The following is a 20,403-nucleotide window of genomic DNA, read 5'->3' on the forward strand; positions in this document are numbered from 1 at the left end:
CCTGTGAAATGGATATATTACCTCTCTCACAGGTTTGTTGTGACGCATAATATTTGTAAAGTACTATGAAAACCTTCAATGAAAGTCTCTCTAGAAGTGAAAAGTATTTGTGCGCTCGCTGGGAAAAGGATTGTCTCTTGCTATGTATAGAAAGTACTGGATGTGTTTTGAGTACAATCCATTAATAAATGACAGGTCTTTGATAGTAGCAGTCTGGCCTTTTGGCCCACATGACTATCAGTGTCTGTTCATGCTCTACCATTTTAATGTTTCTGAGTTAAGGTAATTTTTTATAATTGGAGAAAGTGGCCTGTAGTGAGTAAAGGAATGTTTTTATCTTGAGCCATGCGTCTTGAGAAATATGAGACTTATTAGCCCCATAGTAGTACCACTTACGATTTTTTGATGTATGATAAAAGTGGAATGAACGAAACTCACCAGACCTTAAAGCACTGTAAAAATATTTGACTTTTATATTAATATCAAAAGAGCACTCAAACTGTAGCTTTTATTTAAAACAAAGCACAGTTTTTTTTAAAAATGAAAAATGTATTTGAAAGACATCCTCCAAGTTCTTTCTTTCTCTCATACCCCAGGTTAAATACAGATGATGTACATAAACTAGTACACAACACACGTTTCATTAAAAATGGTTAAGTTATAGTACTTTAAAAGGTTTTTCTGATAAACTCCTGATTAATCACTCAGCCTGTCAGAAGCTGACTAGAAAAGTTTGCATTGAATATTGTGATAGAGTACTTTGCCTTTTGATACACAGAATTCCTGGTATACTAATGGGAATTAATTGCATGTGTTGAAAGGTAAATAGTCTCAGAAACAAAACCTTAAGATTTCAATCCTGATTCATTTTCGTACATAGCAGAATTTTTTAGTATAGGATTTTTGGACAAAAACAATTAATATTTTCATTTTATGTTACGAGAGTTTGGGCCATGTCACACACAAGAGGGGAAAGAAAAGACTTTGAAATTAAGTTCTGTTAACCTTTTTACATACCCTAAAATGTTGTTTTTCTACTTTTTTATAAATATAATTGCAATTTCCTAAGCTTGCATTGCTATTTTTATCAATATTATATACTGAAATTTCAGTGGAACATGGTGTTCTTCAGTTGCTGTCCAAAACTGTTGTGTAGTTCTGCTACAATATGTTAGCCATGGCTGTGGTTGCAGCAGTGGCTGCACTTGAAAGCTGGGTCGCATAATTCCTGTATACTCTAGTGATTTATATATTAGAAATACCTGAAATAATATTTGGGACAAAGGTTCACACACCTGACAGTGTAAAACTCAGAGTCATATCTAAGCATGTCTTTTACATGGCTAAGTCAGGTCTGGGAGTAGTTTTGAATATCTGCTCATAGTTCAGAAAATTTGAAAAAGGGCTTTAGATGCGTCAGTTGAAATGCACTATTTAAACTAAGATCATGTTGTTTAACAAACTACAAAACCATGAATGTCATCTAATTATTAACTCATTCACACGCTATTTATATTGCATTCATTAAATTGGTAAAAAAAGCTTGGATAGTCAGCTGATTGGAATACTATTCAGTCACATTAAATCTTGCAATAAAATAGACTCCTGTTTAAATGTAGGTCCTGCTTGAACAGAATCACACTGGACTTGAGTTTAGTATTAATATGTTTAGCTTTGAACAGTAAGATTTTGACTAATGACAAGAGAATTGTTTTTCCCTAGACAACAGGTTTTATGAAATGGTGTGTAACTTAATGAGAATGTTCTGTCCTCAACCTCCCATACAGAGAGAGTCCATTCATGTCATTGGGATGTCTGTGGACTGAGTGAAAATATGTCCCTCAAGTGTATGGGTTAGCTGAACTTATAAAACAGATGCTGCACTTTTTAAAAAGGGAATTCTTGTTTTTCTCTCTTTATAGTCATTTTACAAAATATCATTTAGAAACATAAGCCTGACAAAATTCTTCTTTTTTTGCCATGTATAATTATCCTTCCATAGTCCTGTATTTTGTTCCATTAAAAAAAAAAATTACTTACAAAATACCTGCAGTTTCTTCATTATCTTTATGTAGATAGAACTGAATCACTTTTTTTTTCTTTCTTTCTTTCTTTCTTTCTTTCTTTCTTTATTTATTTATTTATTTAAAGATGAAATGATTGCTGGCGAGCAATTTGTTTCCTTATGTAGTAATTTAATACTATTTTGAGTTGAATCTTATTCTTAGGAAATGTAGGCTTTATTTGTACAGTACTATACTAACTTTGTGGTCTTTCTAAACCTGCTTCTGTTCAGTATAGGACAATTAAAATCCATGAAAATGTAAGCTCCCATAGATCTTGCATTGATTCTCTCACAGCTGTGGTACTCGGGTATCTCTCTTGTGATTAAGCACATCACTCTATATTAGTCTTGTAACAACTGTAAAGTTGGTTGATAAGATATTGCAGAAAATGGAATATGGTGTCCCAGGTGAGCTATTACAGCAGCAAGTGTCAGTGAAGATGGTGGGAACAAATAGGTCAAGTGCTGTTTTAGTAGATTGCACCATGAGGGCAGCTGCACTTGGGAAGTAAAATTAAGAATGATTAATGTAGCTGCTAGAGTCAGTGACTGAGCCAGTGTGACAAGAATGATAAAGGAAATCTGGCCATGTAATTGTCATTTTAAGGTTTAAAAATTTTGTGAATTTATGAAAATATGTGCTTGTATACCGTGTACAACACAAACATGCATGTCAAGTCCTCTTTATCTCACATGTAGGTTCTTTAGAAGTGGTGTGACATTAGGCATTGATAGCAACATGAGGTCAGAGTTCTTGAAACGTTGTTGTTAAGGAGAAATAATTATATCCTCTAATATTTGTACAAATTTTATTTTTTACTTTGGAATATTGTAAAGGTTTATAAAAAGCTCAGATCTCTCAATTGCTTTTTTTTCTAGGATTTGGTCAGAAGAATGCAGAACGGAATTCTCCTGTCATACCATAGCATGTTATGTAATGTGATATGAAATACCTTCTTTCTTCTTATGTAAATAACATATGCTAAGGAGAAAGGTATATGAAAACAGAGATCTCATCTCCTTGAGTTTTTTATAAATACTATTGATTCCTTCAATGTCTAAGTAGCAGTGTTCATCTTCTAATGTAGTACAGACATTTTTGACCCAGATTCTCTCTCCCACCTGTCTTCTCTATTACATTCTGATGTTCCTTTGATGTGTGTTTCATTATGGTATTTAACTCTCTAATGTCCCATAAATATCACAAAATCCTATTTTTCCATATTTTTCACTTTCCTTAAGTAGTTGTACTTGCTTATCTTTTCTAAGTAACTATTAATTCAAAGTGCCCTGATAGCAGCAGATGGAGATAGGAAAATTTAACATTTCTGATCTCAACCTGGGATGAAAGGTCATTTCTGGTGTAGGCTTCCAGTCAGAGCTGACTGTGAGAAAGCCAAAGGAAACAGTGATCTCCATATGAGCTCACAGCACCAGTTTTTTAAATTGGAAGGAAATTCACATGTATATGCATATTGGAAGAGTATTTGGGACTCTTGTAAGCTGTCCTTAAAATGAAGTGCTCAACACCTTCTTATCCTTGTATAGTGGTCCTAAGCAATGAAAAACTGTCTCATTAGGTTGTTTCTACGTCCTCTCTAATGGCTCTTGTTCAGTTTAGAGCTCAGCATTCTGTATTATCAGATGACTTGATAACGTCAGTTGTCATGGATGTAATGCCAGTGTCTGTTTTAATCAGTTACTTCAATGTTTTCCATCAGCCTAGCTAGCTTTCTTGATACACAGAATTTCTTAAGCACTTGAAACAAATTGACATTGCACAGATAATAAGTATGCTCTCTATTGAACTCTGAACCAAATTCCTTAGCCAAATCAAATGATAGCTCTTGGCTCCATCCTTTGGATCGGACCACACTTTCCACACTGAAATTTAGATCCACCATCCAGAGATGGTATATGTTGTTTCTTCCAGAAAAGTCATTTGGTTCTTGCATTGTTCCCCCAGTATAGATTGTAGCATTTCTATCTCGCAGAGTTTAGTAATGTGAGCACAATTGAGTAGACTCCCAGCTAACTTCTTACAGGAGTCATAGCAAAAGGTAAAACTCTCTTTCAACCACGTCCTGTTCCTTTGCTATTATGAGCATCTCCCAGGCGTATGCAAACATTCCTATAGCTGCTGCTGGCTCCTCAGCCATCTGGGTGTGCCTGTCTCCCCTTTTGCCTTCTTCAGTCACAGCTGGTCGTCTGTCTTGACACTGATTTCAAGAAAGCCAAAACCTCTGCCGAACCTAGATAGCTCCCACTCAGCTTAAGTACAGAGGTCAACTAAAAATATAGCCGCAAAAAGTATCCTTGATCACATAGCAAAGAGCCCCACTTGCTGGTCGCTAAGAAGTCTGACATATCTTCTGTACCCGAGGAAGGAATCTAAAAAGAAAGCCAATGATATTCTTCAAAGAAAAAGGGCAAATTTCTCTCTCATCCTCTCTAAAATAGATCTCTTACTGTAAGGACACCACTCTGAAGAGTTTTGGTCCAGAGGATATTAGCTACTTAATCAGTGTAGTGCTCAAGGCCTTAAATTTGTCTGACGACGCTGCATCACCTATTGCCTAAAAGAAAAAGGATTTTCCTGACCTTCACAGAAAGGAAATTTTTTCTCACTATTTCCAGTCTACAGGATCAGTGATGAATGGGAAGACAGACAGCAAATCTTTCCTACTGAAGAGATTAAATAGGCTAACTAAGCTCTATAAAGAGGAAAAAGGAAATCTGGGACTCCTTGTTAAAAAATCAGTACTCCAGCCAATGTCTCCAGTAATGATCTACATAGAGTCCTGACCAGGAGTTTGGGGGGAGGAGTGCAATAGGGCTACTGGTTTCATACTGCGCCTGAAACAAGAAGCACTTACTATGCTCCACTTGCAGAGGACTGTTTGCTGCCTCCTGCAAGCTGTCCCTGTTAACACTGGAAATAAGAATAATAGTCTCTGGAATGGGGAGAAGAAAAGGGCAGATCAAGAAAAGTAAAGTCAAAACAGAGACTTATGAGCATTACAGAAAAACAGGTAATATTTATCTGTATTTAAAAATACAAACGTGAGAAGAATTGAGGATAAAAATGTGCTCCTGACTTTTGAAGGGTAAAATAAATATGTGAGCCAAACATGCAGTTTTTCATCACTCCTACAGCACCTCCTCCATTCCGTATGTAGAATGTGATACCTCATATGAATGAAGTTGCTAAACTCTCTCTTTGACAAAAGACAATGCAGTAGGTTAAATAGATATGCAAAGTTTCCTTGTAGGGCAGAAGAAGAGTTCCAAACTAAACAAGAAGAAAATATGTAGCTTCAGTAAATTTAATGTAGATATTGTAAATTTAGCAGACATTGGATACATCTTGCCATTCACCTATCAAAATAATATATAATCATCTCTCCAAATTTGTTTAGTTTGTCCTATGCATAAATAGAAATGAAAGATAAAAAGATCTATGGGGGACCATCTTTTTCTGTCTTCCTGTGGAATCAAAAATGCATACCAGTATTCCTTAATATTGAAAATAATAAAGGATGTGATTACAGCAGCAAGTGCTGGTGATCTAAATATATATAGAATGCCTGTTATCCTTGATGTTTGAGAGGGAGAACATTAGAAGACTCTTTTCTAGCAGCTTCAGTCTCAAAGCAGTGCTAGTGTCTTTTCTCTCCAGCTGCTCTTTTGAAAGTGCTGACTGATTAATTCATCTCTGCTGTTTCACAATAAGATAACACTAAAAGCAGAGCTGGCATGGGGCAGCTGAAAAGAACAGACCCCCGGTAGCCGATGACATATTTTCTTTGAGCAAGATAATTTTTGAGGGGAGTGTTTGGTAATAAATTACCATGAATCAAAGTGAAAACTAACTTTTAGACTGTAAGTGTAGATGATGTTTTGATAAGTATGTTACATAGTTTGTGCTCATAAATAGGTACTCTCTGAAAACAAAAACAATCTAACTCCTCTTTCTAAATAGTACTAAGGCCCCGATCCTGCAAACCTGTGGGCAGGTGCTTAACTTCACTCATGTGAGTAAGCCCGCTGAAGTCACATGTCTATGTAACTGTGGGTGTTCTCATTATCAATATAAATGTCTAATCCAGGAGTCAGCAACCTTTCAGAAGTGATGTGCCGAGTCTTCATTTATTCACTCTAATTTAAGGTCTCGTGTGCCAGTAATACACTTTAACCTTTTTAGAAGGTCTATTTCTATAAGTCTATAATATATAACTAAACTGTTGTTGTATGTAAATTAAATAAGATTTCAAAATGTTTAAGAAGCTTCATTTAAAATTAAAATAAAATGCAGAGCCCCCTGGACCGGTGGCCAGGACCCAGGCAGTGTGAGTGCCACTCAAAATCAGCTCGTGTGCCGCCTTCGGCACACGTGACATAGGTTGCCTACCCCTGGTCTAATCCTTTGTGTCCTGGTAGGCTTTTGGACTCAGTGCTAACTTCTGGCAGTGAGAATCACAAGTTAATTGTATTGTGTGGTGGTTTTCTTTTTAAATTAAATGTATTTACATTTGGTCAACTTAATTGGCTGTCACCTCACTCATGTATTATATGAGGAAAAATAGGAGAATCCAACTTAAGTTGTCCTATCCCATTCATTACATTGTAAACCTGTAATTTTTGATACTTCTATGATTTAAAAAAATTAACAGATTTTTTCAAATAGCTTGAAGAATATTAGTTTGGAGATTCCAGGCCAGACCCCTCACTTGCCTCTGCACACCATCACTGCTTGATGACATTGTATTATCCCTGAGAGAGGGGCCCATAAGAAACACTGTTGTCTATGGAGGTGTCTGGGATGCCTGTTGAGTTACGGTTGTCATCCTCTTGCTGCTGGAGAGCAGTTAGGGTGGCTCTGTAATGATTCATTGTCATTTAATATATTGCTTTTGCTTGTTAACAGAAGAGGCTGTACTTTAGATCTTTAAAACAAAGTCTATGGAAAATGAGGTAACTGTTTTTTATAGGCCTCTCTCCACACTTTGGTGAGGTGCAATCATGGCAGAACATAGTATATAAAGGCAGATAAATTTTGCCTTTGTGTAGCCCCACATGGACTTCCACCGCATCACATAAACGCATAAGCAGGAAAACATTCCTGCTATTCTACTCCAAAGGTTGTGGTTCGAATGTTGAGGTATACAAGACAAGCCAATTTTTGTGAAGAAACCGCATATCATGCCTTTCTTTCTCTATTCTCTCTGAGGCCTGGTCTACACTGGGGGGGGAATCGATCTAAGTTACGCAACTTCAGCTATGTGAATAATGTAGCTGAAGTCAATGTACTTAGCTCTACTTACCGCGGTGTCTTCACTGTGGTAAGTCTACGGCTGACGCTCCCCCGTCGACTCTGCCTGTGCCTCTCACTCCGGTGGAGTACCAGAGTCGACAGGAGAGCGCTCGGTGGTCGATTTATCGCGTCTAGACTAGACGTGATAAATCGACCCCCGCTGGATCGATTGCTGCCCGTGGATCCAGCCAGTAATGTAGACAAGCCATTAGTCCTTATTCTCTTGCTTTTCATAATCACATAGTCACCTCAAAAGGAGTAGTAAAAAAAACAAATGGCCACTTCAGGACTTCATTTTACTAAACAGTGAAGAATACTTAGACATCAAGAAGAGAACTCAAAAACCATGTCTTTTTGCTACTGTGTTCCCATTGGGCGCAATGTATTCTTTTGTTACTCTAAATCTAGAAGAAAACACATTATGCTTGTGTTCCATTGACATAGGAGAATTATTTTTATATTTTAAAATAGCATCGTAGAAAATATTTCATTTAAAAAAAAAAATCCAGCATAAGCATTGCTCATTTTTGCCTATCTTAGACTGAATATCCTGCATCGTATTTATATAGAACAGAAGTAGGTAGTAAGATTAATGTCTTCTAGATCCATCACAAACAAACTAAGATTTTGTGTTTCATAAAGCTTTTGGTAACAAAAATTTTTCTGTTCAAATTAATACTACAATACAACACGTACTAATTTCACAAACATAGAGCCAGAACATACAAATAATAAACCCTCTGGTGCTAGATTTTGATGTTTGACCAATTCATTTTATGTTAAATGTAAGCTTGGAAAATAGTCAATATGGGAACAAAGAGTTAATTACTCTGAGCACATTTCTGCCTCGTTGCTCCTTTCTGTTTGAAGCAAGGAGCAGTTTAGTGTAAATTATCATATTTTCTATTTTTTTTCCTTGGAGAAGGGAGGAAACCAATAGTTTTGTGGTGTTCATTTAAATAAAAAGAAATTAGTATAATTTTCTGAAAGATCAGTATATTCTCAGGGTGTTGAGAAATCTGTCAACAAAACATTTTGTTATAATTTCTTGCTAGGAGAAATGAGGATTTATTTTGTCCTCATTGACTGATTTTATTCAGAAAGCAGGTGACAGCAATCAGTTCCAGTGTCATCTACGTCTTCAATTATTTTACAAACCCCGGGAACTAATTACAGCCCTCAGGCTCCGGCAGAGTCAGCTGACTGTAGCATAAGACTTTTTTGGCCACCAAATACCTCTGAGTAATTGTCTATTTGTGGAAAATAAATTAATAGCTACTATTTTTATTTAAATATGGAGACCTGTAGATGTGTGTGCAGGTGGAATGAGTTTGTGATGGGGGTTGCAGAAAGAGAAGAAAAGGAGAGACATTAAACATGAAGCAAGAGAAAGAAGTAAAAGATTTGAGGAGAAAATGGGAGAGAGGATTGAGCAAAAAGGAAAAATTGAAGGGAAGTAGAGGAAGAGAGAGTGAAAATAAGAAGGAACCATTATTTAACTTTACAGAAAAATTAGAGTGGGGCAGACACTGAAACAGACACAGCAGAAGACACCAATATAGTGTAAAATGAAAGAAAATATGTAGTGAAGAAAGGGAAAAGGAAAAACTGAGCCAAATTATGGGAAACCTAGAAGGTTCATTTTTTAAAAATAGGACTTTCATATCAAAACATTACAGTAGAATAGCATATACATTTTCACTAGGGATGTAACTGTACAATAAACATACAAGGAGTAATTGAAAGCGCTTCCCGGGGTCTCAAAACCTGCAAAATGTAAAAATTAGGGACCACTCTGAAGATGGTGCCTGCACTGATTGTGACTGCCAGCCTAAGTTACATAACAAAGAGGAAATCTGAAAAAAGAGCAGATGTATGTAGTTCAAGTGAATAGTTATCCGTAATTCATGAATATATTAGTTTGTTTCTATGGACCAATTGTACAATTCGCATCTATGTGGCAATAATCACATTTAATATATGATTCTGTAATAACTTACATTAATAGTATAATCGCGCCTTTTGTTCAAAAGGATTTAAAAAGTATTTTGAAAATAATCATATATATATCCAGGGCCCTTGAAATACAGCCACATCTGGGTTGGAGGGTGATGACAAACTGCACAACGCATTGCAGAAAGGATATGTGGGCAAAATAGTGTTCTTAAGAAAAATACCATGCTATCTGTAATGTCAATGCAAAGTAGGCAGAAACTCTGTTTTTAAAGTCTTATCCAAAAGATGACTGCATAATAAACTTGTGGCACTAAAAGTTTCTACCCCCAAAAGATGAAGGGCTGGAATCTGAACCTTTGATTCCAGCAACTTTAGGAATTTTAAACCTTAGACATATGGAACACAAGAAGAGTACTTCAGATACGAGACAAACAAGTGAGAGCACGGTGTCACTGTTTTGAATTGGGGCTATATCTATGCAACTCATAAATTCTGATTGATATTGTGAAGTTGTATAATGAAAATCTTGTGTGTCACGAGTAACCGCCAGCAACAACACACAATAAGGGTAACATTACTGCAACCCCCCCTACAATATCCTTGAGACCCCCCCATCCCATGACACCCTTTAGAGTTGGGACCCCCACAGTTAAAACACCGTGAAATTTCACATTTAAATATCTGAAACCCCCGTGACATTTACGATTTTTAAAATCCTATGACCGTGAAATTGACCAAAATGAACCGTGAATTTGGTAGGGCCCTAATTATACCCCATGAATAGTTAGTTCTGTTGATAAATATAAGGGCAGAGCAGTGAGCGCTCTGGCTGTGGGCTCCTACCGTACGCCAGGCTCCAGCTGCTGGTCCTGGCAAGGCTGGTGAGGGATGGGACTTCCTCTTCCCCTGCAGAAGCCGCTCCTGGGGCCGGGTAAGACCCACCTCCAGGAACCTCCCCCGGCAGCAGGAAGCTTTGCGGCCACTAGCTGGGAGCCCAGCTCTGAAGGCAGCATCACTGCCAGCAGCAGTGCAGAAATAAGGGTGTCGTGGTATTGCCACCTTTACTTCTGTGCTGCTGCTGGCTGCGGCACTGCCTTCAGAGCTGGGCGGCCAGCCAGCATATGCCACTCTCCGGCCATCCAGCTCTGAAGGCAGCACAGAAGTAAAGGTGGCAATACCATGACTCCCTACAATAGCCTTGCGACCCCCCCCTCCCACAACCTTGTTTTGGATTGGGACCCCCAGTTTGAGAAATGCTGGTCTCCCCTATTAAATCTGTATAGTATAGGGTGAAAGTACACAAAAGACCAGATTTGACAAGGGAGACCAGGTTTCATGGTCCGTGACGCGTTTTTCACAGTCATAAATTTGGTAGGGCCCTAGGTATAATCCCTGGGTTTCGAAGCATAGGGGAAGTTATGAGAGAGAGAATCTTGTAGACCTGTCATTAGAGCATCATTTATAACATTCTAAAAGATATCAGGTTTTGTAGACGGCTTAGGAAATAAATGGTGGTAAACTGATATAAAATATTTTAGATATATTTAACAAAATTATCTTTTTTTCCCCCCACCAATTCAGATCAGCTGTTCCATGTTTTGGCCATGCACATGCGGCTTTACAGCATTGACTCTGCGTACAACCCATGGAGAAAACTAACACAGCTAATGCAGGATAGGAATTCACAGTAAGTATTTTAAAATACCCAACATCAGTATAGTTCTGTGGACAGAATGAGTTTCAACTTTCTGAAGCTAAAAATCTTTACTTGTCAACAATCTGAATTGCCAAGCATGTAAGATACAAAACTTAATGTCTAACACACAGTGTATTTCTTTGCGGAGAAGAATTTTCAAATCTGTTTTATACAAAATATTAGAGATTAATATTTGTGATTTAAAGTAATACTGTTAAGCCAAGTAGGCCCAACATTAAGGATGGTAGGAAATTGGGCTTGTAATTTTCTGTACATTTTGATCTTTTAACTTATATAGCCAGGGACAATGGAAGCAACTCTTTTTGTCACACTTTATGTTAAGATTCCATTTATAAATGGTTTATAAAGAGTTAAATGATTAATAGATGTTATAAGAATGTTACTGACATAAATAGTATATGTCAAAATGGTTATAGGCTAGAATGTGTCATCGTTTATTATAAGCAGTTTATTGATCTGTTGGACTTTATAACAATTGATTAACCATATATTAAAACATCTATAAATCACTTATTAACCCTTTTGAAACTATTTCTAAATGGAATTTTGATATAAAATGTGACCCCTTTTTCTTTGAGGTACTTTATCCTAATTTCTCTTTTATTCTTTTATACTTACTTCCTTCACATTGGTCTTGTGGTTATCCTCATGAGAGTGCCTGAATCCAGTAGTAAAAGTTGTCTGAATATTTATTTAAAAGAAAAATATATAATTAAATTAATGGAAAATCCCCAGATACCCAGCAATAAACACCATGCATTGTGGAACAGTATGGAGGAAAGCATGGAGGTTGTGTGCGTGCAAAGATGACAAATAACCAAATGGTGGAGGAGGTGGAGAGGAAATCACTCAGAGACAAGCAGGAAGGAGAAAGAGTCGTGAATGATCCTGGTCTGAATTAACGAGAGTTTGTTGTTCTTTTGGGCACACTGCAAGGCCTACTTTTTCTCCCTGGCTTTTGGGAGGGTAGAGGTGTGAAAAACTGGGCAATAGGGAGATCTGTGAGAAGACCAAGAAAAAAATCTATGCTAAAATATTGTTCTTTATTAGAACAATTAAGGTAATCTGTTCAATTATGTGTATTATATTCAAGGGCATCCAGAGCTTTGAATTGATGCTCTTTTTTGTGTGGCAGTAAAATCTGGATATCTCCTCTTTGTGGAGACTCATCTTTCTGCCTTTCCTCAATCTCTCTGCCTTGTCGCCTCTTTTTAATGAGCGGGTATATGAAAGGTCTGCTACCACCACTACTGAGAGTGGTGGGAAAGGCTAGGTTCTCCCTCCTTTGAAACCACATTGTTTCTTGATCCCCTCTAAGGGAGCGGCTAGTATTACCAGAAGGATGCTGAGTCCCTCCTTCTCTGCACACCGAGCACTGTCCTCATAGATGAGCTGCTCCCCTGTGGCCATATTGGATATGTCTACACAGCTTGCAGCATGAGCCTTGAAGCCCAGGTCGACAGCCTTGGGTTTACGGAGCCTGTGCTAGTGCACTAAAAATAGCTGTGTAGATGTTGCTGCTTGGGCTCTGAAGCCTAGTGAAGGGGTTGGGCTTCAAAGCCCGAGCTGCAACATAAAAGTGCTGTTTACATGGCTATTTTTAATGTGGTAGCATGAGCCTGAGTCTTTCAACCTGGGCTTGGAGGCATGCTGCTACTGGCTCTGTCAGCATGCTCATTGACAGTTCTGCAGTCTGAGTGCTTCTCCCCTCTCCCTATTGCTAAAGATTGGTCTAAGAGCTTCCAGTAAATTGAGGACTGGTGGATGAATGGCTAGTGGGCCTTCAAAACTGATCTTGGATGACTGTGGCAGGGACTGTTAGAATGTATGATATTTAGGAAAAATCACTGTAATGACCAGGCCTGCTTCTAGTTAAGCATTTGCTGCCTTTTCTCTTGGATATGGACCTGGTTACAGTAAAACACACCTGGGTGTGATATCAGGATTGGATTAGTGCAACGTGCTCTGCATGAAGAACACTTGAAAGTTACCTTTCTAAAGTTTTCTCCATATATTATGATTTCCATACTGATCTCTACAAGCCGTCATTGGTCAGCCAGGGATAGCCTATCCCCCTGTGAAAGGCATTTTGGGTACTGCTTGTGCATAATTTCATAATATTAAAGTTTAACAATGGGAATCACAAACGAAGGATTACCTATGTCTGTGGAGTGGTATTAGGGGAGAAGAGGGAGATTTGTCTGTGAGTGGCTACTGAGATTTTTTTTTTTCTATTTGAGCTTTTGAATCAGTTGAAAGATTTCATATCTATGTGATGTAGCAAACAAGTCCCATGGAACCTGTACAGGTTTACACAGAGCCTGTTTATGGAACTTAGAGCCCTTAGTGATTATGGAGCTATGGGCCACACTAGATACTGTGCTCAAAAACCTCTGAGATAAGTAGTTACAGATGCAGCTGGTGGTATAATAGGTTTCTTACTTCTGAAACTGATGTTTCCTGGTTTTCTAAATATTTACTGTAATTAGTGCTGACAGGTTCAGGTTTTCCAAGTGTTCTTGTACCCATTCTTTATCTATTTTGCAAAGTGAACAGCCATACAAGAGGAACTCTGCCTTGATTACTCCATTATACTACCTATGTAGAATTCCAGGTGTTGGTTTTAACCTATAAAGCCCTAAGTGGTTCAGGACCTGTTTACCCGAGGGAGAGCCTTTCTCATCATGCCATATTACCACAGTTCAGATCAGCAGAGGAACTCAAGCTGGAGCTCCCTCAGTAGAAATGCGAGGGAGCTGCTGGCTGGGCATTCTGTGAAGGTTCCTCAGTTTTGCGCTGTTACCTGCCTTGGTCCTCCGGAGCTCAGATTGGTAACCTATTGAGCACACTGCAAAGCCCATCTTTTTTCTTCTCTACAGCTGTTGAGGAAAGGGTGGCAAAGGAGGATATAGTTGCAGCCAGTCTTTTTGCATTATTTTGTGATTTTAATTTGTAGCGTAAGCACCCAGAGCACAGTTTGAGCTCCTGTAATTACACTTTTGGAATTTGAAGAAATAAATAAAATCTTGGAGTGAACTATGACGTATTGAGCATGTGTGATTTGAAGCTGCTTCAAAATTCACGGGATCTTTTTAAAGTGCATCTTTTTCAGATACAGTTGTAAGAACTCAGCATAATGAGAAGGTGATTTACTACAACTCTTGCCATAACCTGCAGAAGGTTAGAAGGTTGATGGAGAAATATCAGTGCAGGCTTAGGAAATGGATTGTACTCTGTCATTTTGAGTCTAACTAAGCATTTTAGTAATTTAAATCATCATCTTTCCCAGGTCAGGACTCTCCCAGTAGGAGAATATCTGTCAATAAAAGAAAAAGATCCAAATAGCCTCACTTGCTTATTCTGATTGCAAACAGCATAATGACAAAGTCCCAACAGCTAAACAACTTTTGACTGAACATCACTAATGTGTTCACTTGTGCTACCTCTAATCTTCAGACAAAAACCAAGACTAGCAAAACCTGTTCTGTGTCAGAAGAGTACTGTTCATCCAGGTTCTTTGTTTTGTAAAAAAAACAAAACTTCCTAGTAACATTCTGGATTTGTTCTATCTCATTTTTACTTTAAATTAACATTTTAATTGAAAACAGTTTTCATAAGGAGATTAGTTGCATAACTATATCCTTAATAAAAGGTTTTTTCATTTTCAGCTTTGTAAATAATCTACAAAACACAAGCAACATTGCATTGTATTTTTGCAGCTCTTATATAATGTTAATAACTTTCTCTATATAAATACAAATTTAGACTTAAAATCTCCTGACTCTAGATCTCACACTTTAAGCTTGGTTTTCCTCTACACAACTGACACTAATTTGTATATCAGGCTGGAGATTTTATGCCAAATGTATAGGAAAATTAAATCAAAATAATACTTCTACTTAAAAAAAAAATGTCAGTGTTGCTAACAGCCCCAATCTATGCCAAGATCTGCCTCCATAATTGGTGAGGGATCTGGGTACCTGAGAGATTGCCTCCATTCTTGGGTGATGCCTCATTGAGTGCTTGAATGAACAGTCCTCTTGTTTAATCAGAAGCAGGATAGCATCAGGGAATTTTTGGTCAGGAATTCATGACTCTGGAACTTTCTTCCACCAGCTACTTGGTCTGCCAGAGCTCAGACTTGTTGAACTTCAGGATACACACAGCAGTACTCAGTTGCTTTTCCTGGCTTTTCCTGTAGAAAGGAAGCATCTGATTGGGGTGTAGGTTTGGATGGAGAGGTGATTTATTGTGCAAGAAGGAATAAGGAGAAATTTATAGTCCTTTCCCCCCCCCCCCCCCCCACACACCCGCAGTTGCCTTGTTTGTAACTCTCTTGTACAGCACACAGATCATTGGATGCAACTTTATCCATGTAAATAACCCTAGGCAATTTAGGAAGGGGTTAATATGATGTCACATTAGCCACGCACAAGTGAAGTGCTATGTGTATGAGAAATATTAAGCAAGAAGATTCAGTGTCCAAAAGAACTTAAAATATGTGAATTATTCTATAAAGCGAAAAAGCTGTGTCTAATAAATTATGGAGATTTTTGTGGTAAACTTTGTTATTGGTGATATACCAGGTTCTTTACAGTCTCTGCTGAACCAGTGACATAGTGGCCTGTTGTTGGTCATTGCTTGACCACCTGGTGACCTAGCCATCCCAAATCTGGGATAAAAGTGAATGTTGCTTTAAACTGAATTCTCCATGTTGGCTTAGTCTTCTGTGGTTGGTATGTTGACAGATAAAATGTTTTGGCAAAAGGTGCTAATGTCAAGGATGATATGAATCTTTGATATATAGTGGGGGTGTTGCGGCTCTTTTACAGTCAAAGTATGGCTCGCGGAGCCCCCCCCCCATTCTCTACCTACTAGATGAGGGGGGAGGGGAGGGAGCTTGGGGCTTCTGCCTTGCAGCAGGGCGGGGAGGTAGGGGCTTCTGCCCAGCAGGGAGGAGGGGATCGGGGCTTCAGTCCCACCTGCCAGGGGCACACCTGCCAGGGCTTGTGGCTTCAGCAGGAGCAGGGCTGAAGTCCCCGAGCCCCAGCAGGCGCACCCTGATTCTCGAACTTCTGAAGATAGTCGTATGCGGCTCAGAGGGTCAGTAAGTTTGGCCACCCCTGATATATAGGCACTCAGGATGGAACTGTCCATAGAAAGTTGTGAAGTTCCCCTATACGGTAGGTGCACCCAGGCACGGTTCTCTTAACAACTGCAAGTTAAAGTACTCTTTGCCTGGATGGGCAGTCAAACCTTTTCTGCCCATTTCCTGTGTGTTGCAGAGAAGCTGCACAAAAGGAAGATTAATGGTCAAGCCACCTTTTGACACCATATGGTGCTAAATGAGCAGCTTTGCATTTACCAGGAGTAAAGCTCAGGGGCTGAGGGAGGAAGAGGGAATGTTTTAAGCAGACAGTCCGTAAGAGACAGAGACCAAAAGACAGTGACAGTGGTGCATTAGTTGAAGTTTCTGCAAGCGGCAGTTGCCTATGTACAGTCTGTGACCCCACCTCTGTTCAGGGAAACCAGGGTTATGAGCATTTTTTAAATAAATCATATTAGAAAATACATTGACACTCCATCACCAATTTCTCATCAAATGAAAAACTGACCTGCTGCAAAAGCCCACAAACATTAGCAGCAAAAGGGCAACAACATAAAGCTGTGTTATGTCCTATGTGGTGCCCAATACAAAGCGTAGAATTTAGAAGTGGTGTAAGCTTGTCCTTGTTGATGAAGCTTCTGTACTTGGCCACTCTTCTTCCCTTCCGTCAGATTGCCCCTGACAATGCAAACAGAGCCTTGGTTCAGCCTTCACACCTTATTTATTGAAAATGCTAATGTTTAAAGCTTGTGTGTCATTCTCTTCTCTCCCTTGGGGACCAATATTTCTAGGGCTTTGTACCCTGATGAGATCACCCATAGAGTGGCTTTGTTTCCCCTTCCCTTCATCATCACAGAACAGGCCAAATGGAGTAAACCAGAGATTAAGAGGTGCTTTACACTCGGAGACTCTCTCAGGAGCCACAGAAGGGTAAAGTGGAGCATTTTCATAATTGCTCCCAGTCCCAGCCCATGGACTTTTGTTCTGCCAGAGAAATGTAGCCCAGTTGTCTTGGACTAGAGGGAGAGATCAGTCCCAGAAAGGAAATCCAGTAACAAATTTTCCATTTATGGACATATAAGAAGGTGCCTCTTTGTACTGTATCGTATAGATTCTTTTCAAAATGGATGCATGGATTCATTTTACAGTACCTTGCTTCAGCACCATGAGAAGTTATATTAACTAGCTTTTCATTAGCTGCTACTGTGGTACAATCTGTTGGAAAGTCAGACTTATCAGGCTTTCTCATATGCATAGGGGATTAGCAGGATGGATAAGTTCCATACTCTAAACAGAGTTTATAAATGCAGTTTCAATGTCATAATGAAGAAGTTGCTTAGGCTGTTAACGAATGACAGAGCGCTTTTTAAGTGCTTAATGTGCTGCAGTTATTGACGTAGACTGAAGCAGCTTATCGAAAACCTTGACATTTCATATAGCTTTACTTCTCCAATTCATATGGAATGAATAAATTAGGCAAGCATTTCACTTGTTCTCGCATTTAAAAAGTGAGTCTTCCATACTTTTTTTTGTGATGTTGCCAGTCATCACTGCATACTATATAAATTGGAATCTTATCTAATTTATCATGTCAAAATTGGCATTTGACCTAATTGTCTGTTGCTGTGAAATGGCTTTAACTCTGATACCTTCTGAAGGAAAGAACTTTTCAAATATGAACATGACCAACTAGAGTTAAGAGTTCTTTTTCTTTCTTTCTCTCTTTTTTTAATGAATTTAAAATTCTGGAAAAAAAATTAAGGTGAGAAATGTATTAAAATGACTTGTTTATAATTTAGGGCACCAGCCTAATGAAACTTTTATAAATCTATCTCACAAAAGGCAAAATAAAACTAATCATGGGTAAAATTTTCAACAGTGCCTAAGTGATTTAGGAGCCTATATCCCTATGTTTCAGTGAGATTTAAGCTCCTAATTGCCTGTGTCATTTCTGAAAATGGGAATAGGTCAGGGTTTCTCAAACAGGGGTCGCCGCTTGTGTAGCCTCTGGCGGGCCGGGCCGGTTTGTTTACCTGCCCCCTTTGCAGGTCCGGCCGATCGCGGCTCACCCCGTCCCGTGCCCCAACCTCCTGCCCCCTCCCCCACCCAAACTCTGCTGCTGGTGGGGGGGGGGGGAAGAGGCGCTGAGCCTGATAGGAAGTCTGCTGGCTCCACCAACCCCCCTTTGCCCCCCCAGCACCAGCGGGGGTCCCGGGCCACGCGCCGCCTTCCGCCTCCCCCTCCACTACCAGCAGAGGTCCCGGGCTGCTGCCAGCCTACCCCCCAGCACCCGCGGCACCCCCAGGCAGCAGGGCCCCCCCACCAAGTTTTAGTCACAGGTATTTTTAGTTTACTGCCCGTGACCTGTCCATGACTTTTACTAAAAATACCTGTGACTAAAACGTAGCCTTACTTATAAGTAGATAACTGATAAAATTGTATTGTTGAATGAAACTGATTAATCAAACAGGAAATCTGTAGTAATCTTTTTCTGTGGTTGCTCTCTCTATCTAGCCATATGAATTTTTTCATAAAACTTATGGTTCATAATAAAATGTTGCAGGATTGAGACCCTAAAAATCGGGCAGAAATCTAGTTGACTTTTTTCCTTTACCCTAACATTTGTAGGCTTGGCAGAATTCAATTTTTATTTTTATTATAATTCTGATGGATATGTGTATTTGTTAAACATTTATGTTTATTTATAATGTTTATTTTAAGTATGTTTTATTTTTATCAATTTAAGTATTTATAGTTGTGCAAAATTTTGGATTTAAGCATTTCTTTCTTTTTTTAATCAATTTAAATTTTCACAGTTGCAGGAAATTATGGCAGGAGTCAGACAATATGGGAATCAGACAATAGTTATTCATTGACAGTAGACATTGAGATTCAAAATGTTAAAGCTGTATAACCATTACAACACAAATTGTCAATATCACATGTCAAAGTATATAAAGTAAATATCCTTACATCAAACTCTAATAAGCTCTCAAGCAGCATTTTTCTTGCTTTGCCTATCTGTAAATTTTGATTATTGTTGATGTAAATATTTTTGTTGGTTTTTGTGTGTGTATAGTGATATCAACATTTACCGATAAAAATCTAAGCCTTCCAAGCCTATACATTTGGCAGAACAGTTCTTATTCCATCTCATGAAGGAAGGGAAAGTCTTAAATAGGATCTGTGTTTTTCGGTGGAATTCATCCTGTGGGACAGAATGTTAATCTTGAATACTGTAGTGATGTGTGTGTGTGCGTGCATGTGTGTGTGAATCCGTATGTATATGTGCTAAACCTTTTGAGGAGGAACACGCTAAATTGCCTGCCAGAATTTTAAGGTTTTTTATAAATTGTTTTTGTGAATGACTGGGAGTTTGTGGATCATGAGCATTTAGGGAGACACATTGAATGTCGCAGGTGCGTTGTATCTTTAGGTCTTGAGAAACGTTTTTTACAGACTGTTTTAAAAGCTTAAAACTACTCAAATTGTGATTTGTCATAAGTACCATAGACTAAAATGTGATCTTAAAACTATAGTTTCATTAGTATTATCAGATATTAGAATTCCAAAAGCTTGCGATCATGTAATATTGCAATGACAAACATTTAAAATTAAAATGCAAAGTACAATGTAAAAATGAAAGATGGATTATAGTGTCAAAAGTGATGATTTTAATAATTTTTCAGGATGAGCAGTGAAGAATTACCAGAGGTTCCAGTACTTTACAGAGATGTCTCATCCCTTTTGCTCATCCAGATTTTAACCATGCCACAACCATTGTGCAAAGGTATGCTACAAAAATGCATATATTTAAATGATTGTAAACATAACTGTGTGCATTCGTGGTAGTTTTAAAAACACAGCAAGTCAGAGCTTGTCTGCTGTGTTTTCTGAAATAGTGACTCTGCCTTATCTACAGAAGGTGGCATTGAACAGAAATTTTTGTTGTGGTTTGACAGGCTTATCTGTGTCCCCTGTCTTCTCTCACCTTATCAGTCAACCAATACAACAAAGAGCCAAAGCCTGAGAAAAACTATTAAGTTCTTTTACTGGAAAAAAAAACGTGTCCTTTGTGTGACCTTCATCTCTTTTCTCTAGAGGGGCAGCTCAATATTTCAAGTTGAACTGAGTGCCTAAGGGTGAAAGATAGTAATTTATTTTGAGTTTGAGTTCAAATTGCAGCAATCATGTTTAATAGGAGGTCACATACAAAGATGTTAATTGCAGTAACGCAGCAACTA

The 20,403-nt window shown here is 38.5% G+C and overlaps 1 protein-coding gene across 1 annotated transcript in view; it reads left to right on the forward strand.

Moving 5' to 3' along the window:
• The window catches only part of UBR3 (ubiquitin protein ligase E3 component n-recognin 3), a 204,835-nt gene that overhangs the window by 154,797 nt on the left and 29,635 nt on the right, over positions 1-20,403 (forward strand). Inside the window, exons 32-33 of the mRNA XM_065412946.1 lie at positions 10,917-11,022; positions 19,849-19,949. Of these exons, the coding sequence (XP_065269018.1) occupies positions 10,917-11,022; positions 19,849-19,949 (207 nt within the window). The remainder of the gene's footprint in view (positions 1-10,916; positions 11,023-19,848; positions 19,950-20,403) is intronic.

The sequence above is a fragment of the Emys orbicularis genome, chromosome 11 (genome assembly GCF_028017835.1).
Source record: "Emys orbicularis isolate rEmyOrb1 chromosome 11, rEmyOrb1.hap1, whole genome shotgun sequence".
Taxonomy (NCBI): Eukaryota; Metazoa; Chordata; order Testudines; family Emydidae; genus Emys; species Emys orbicularis.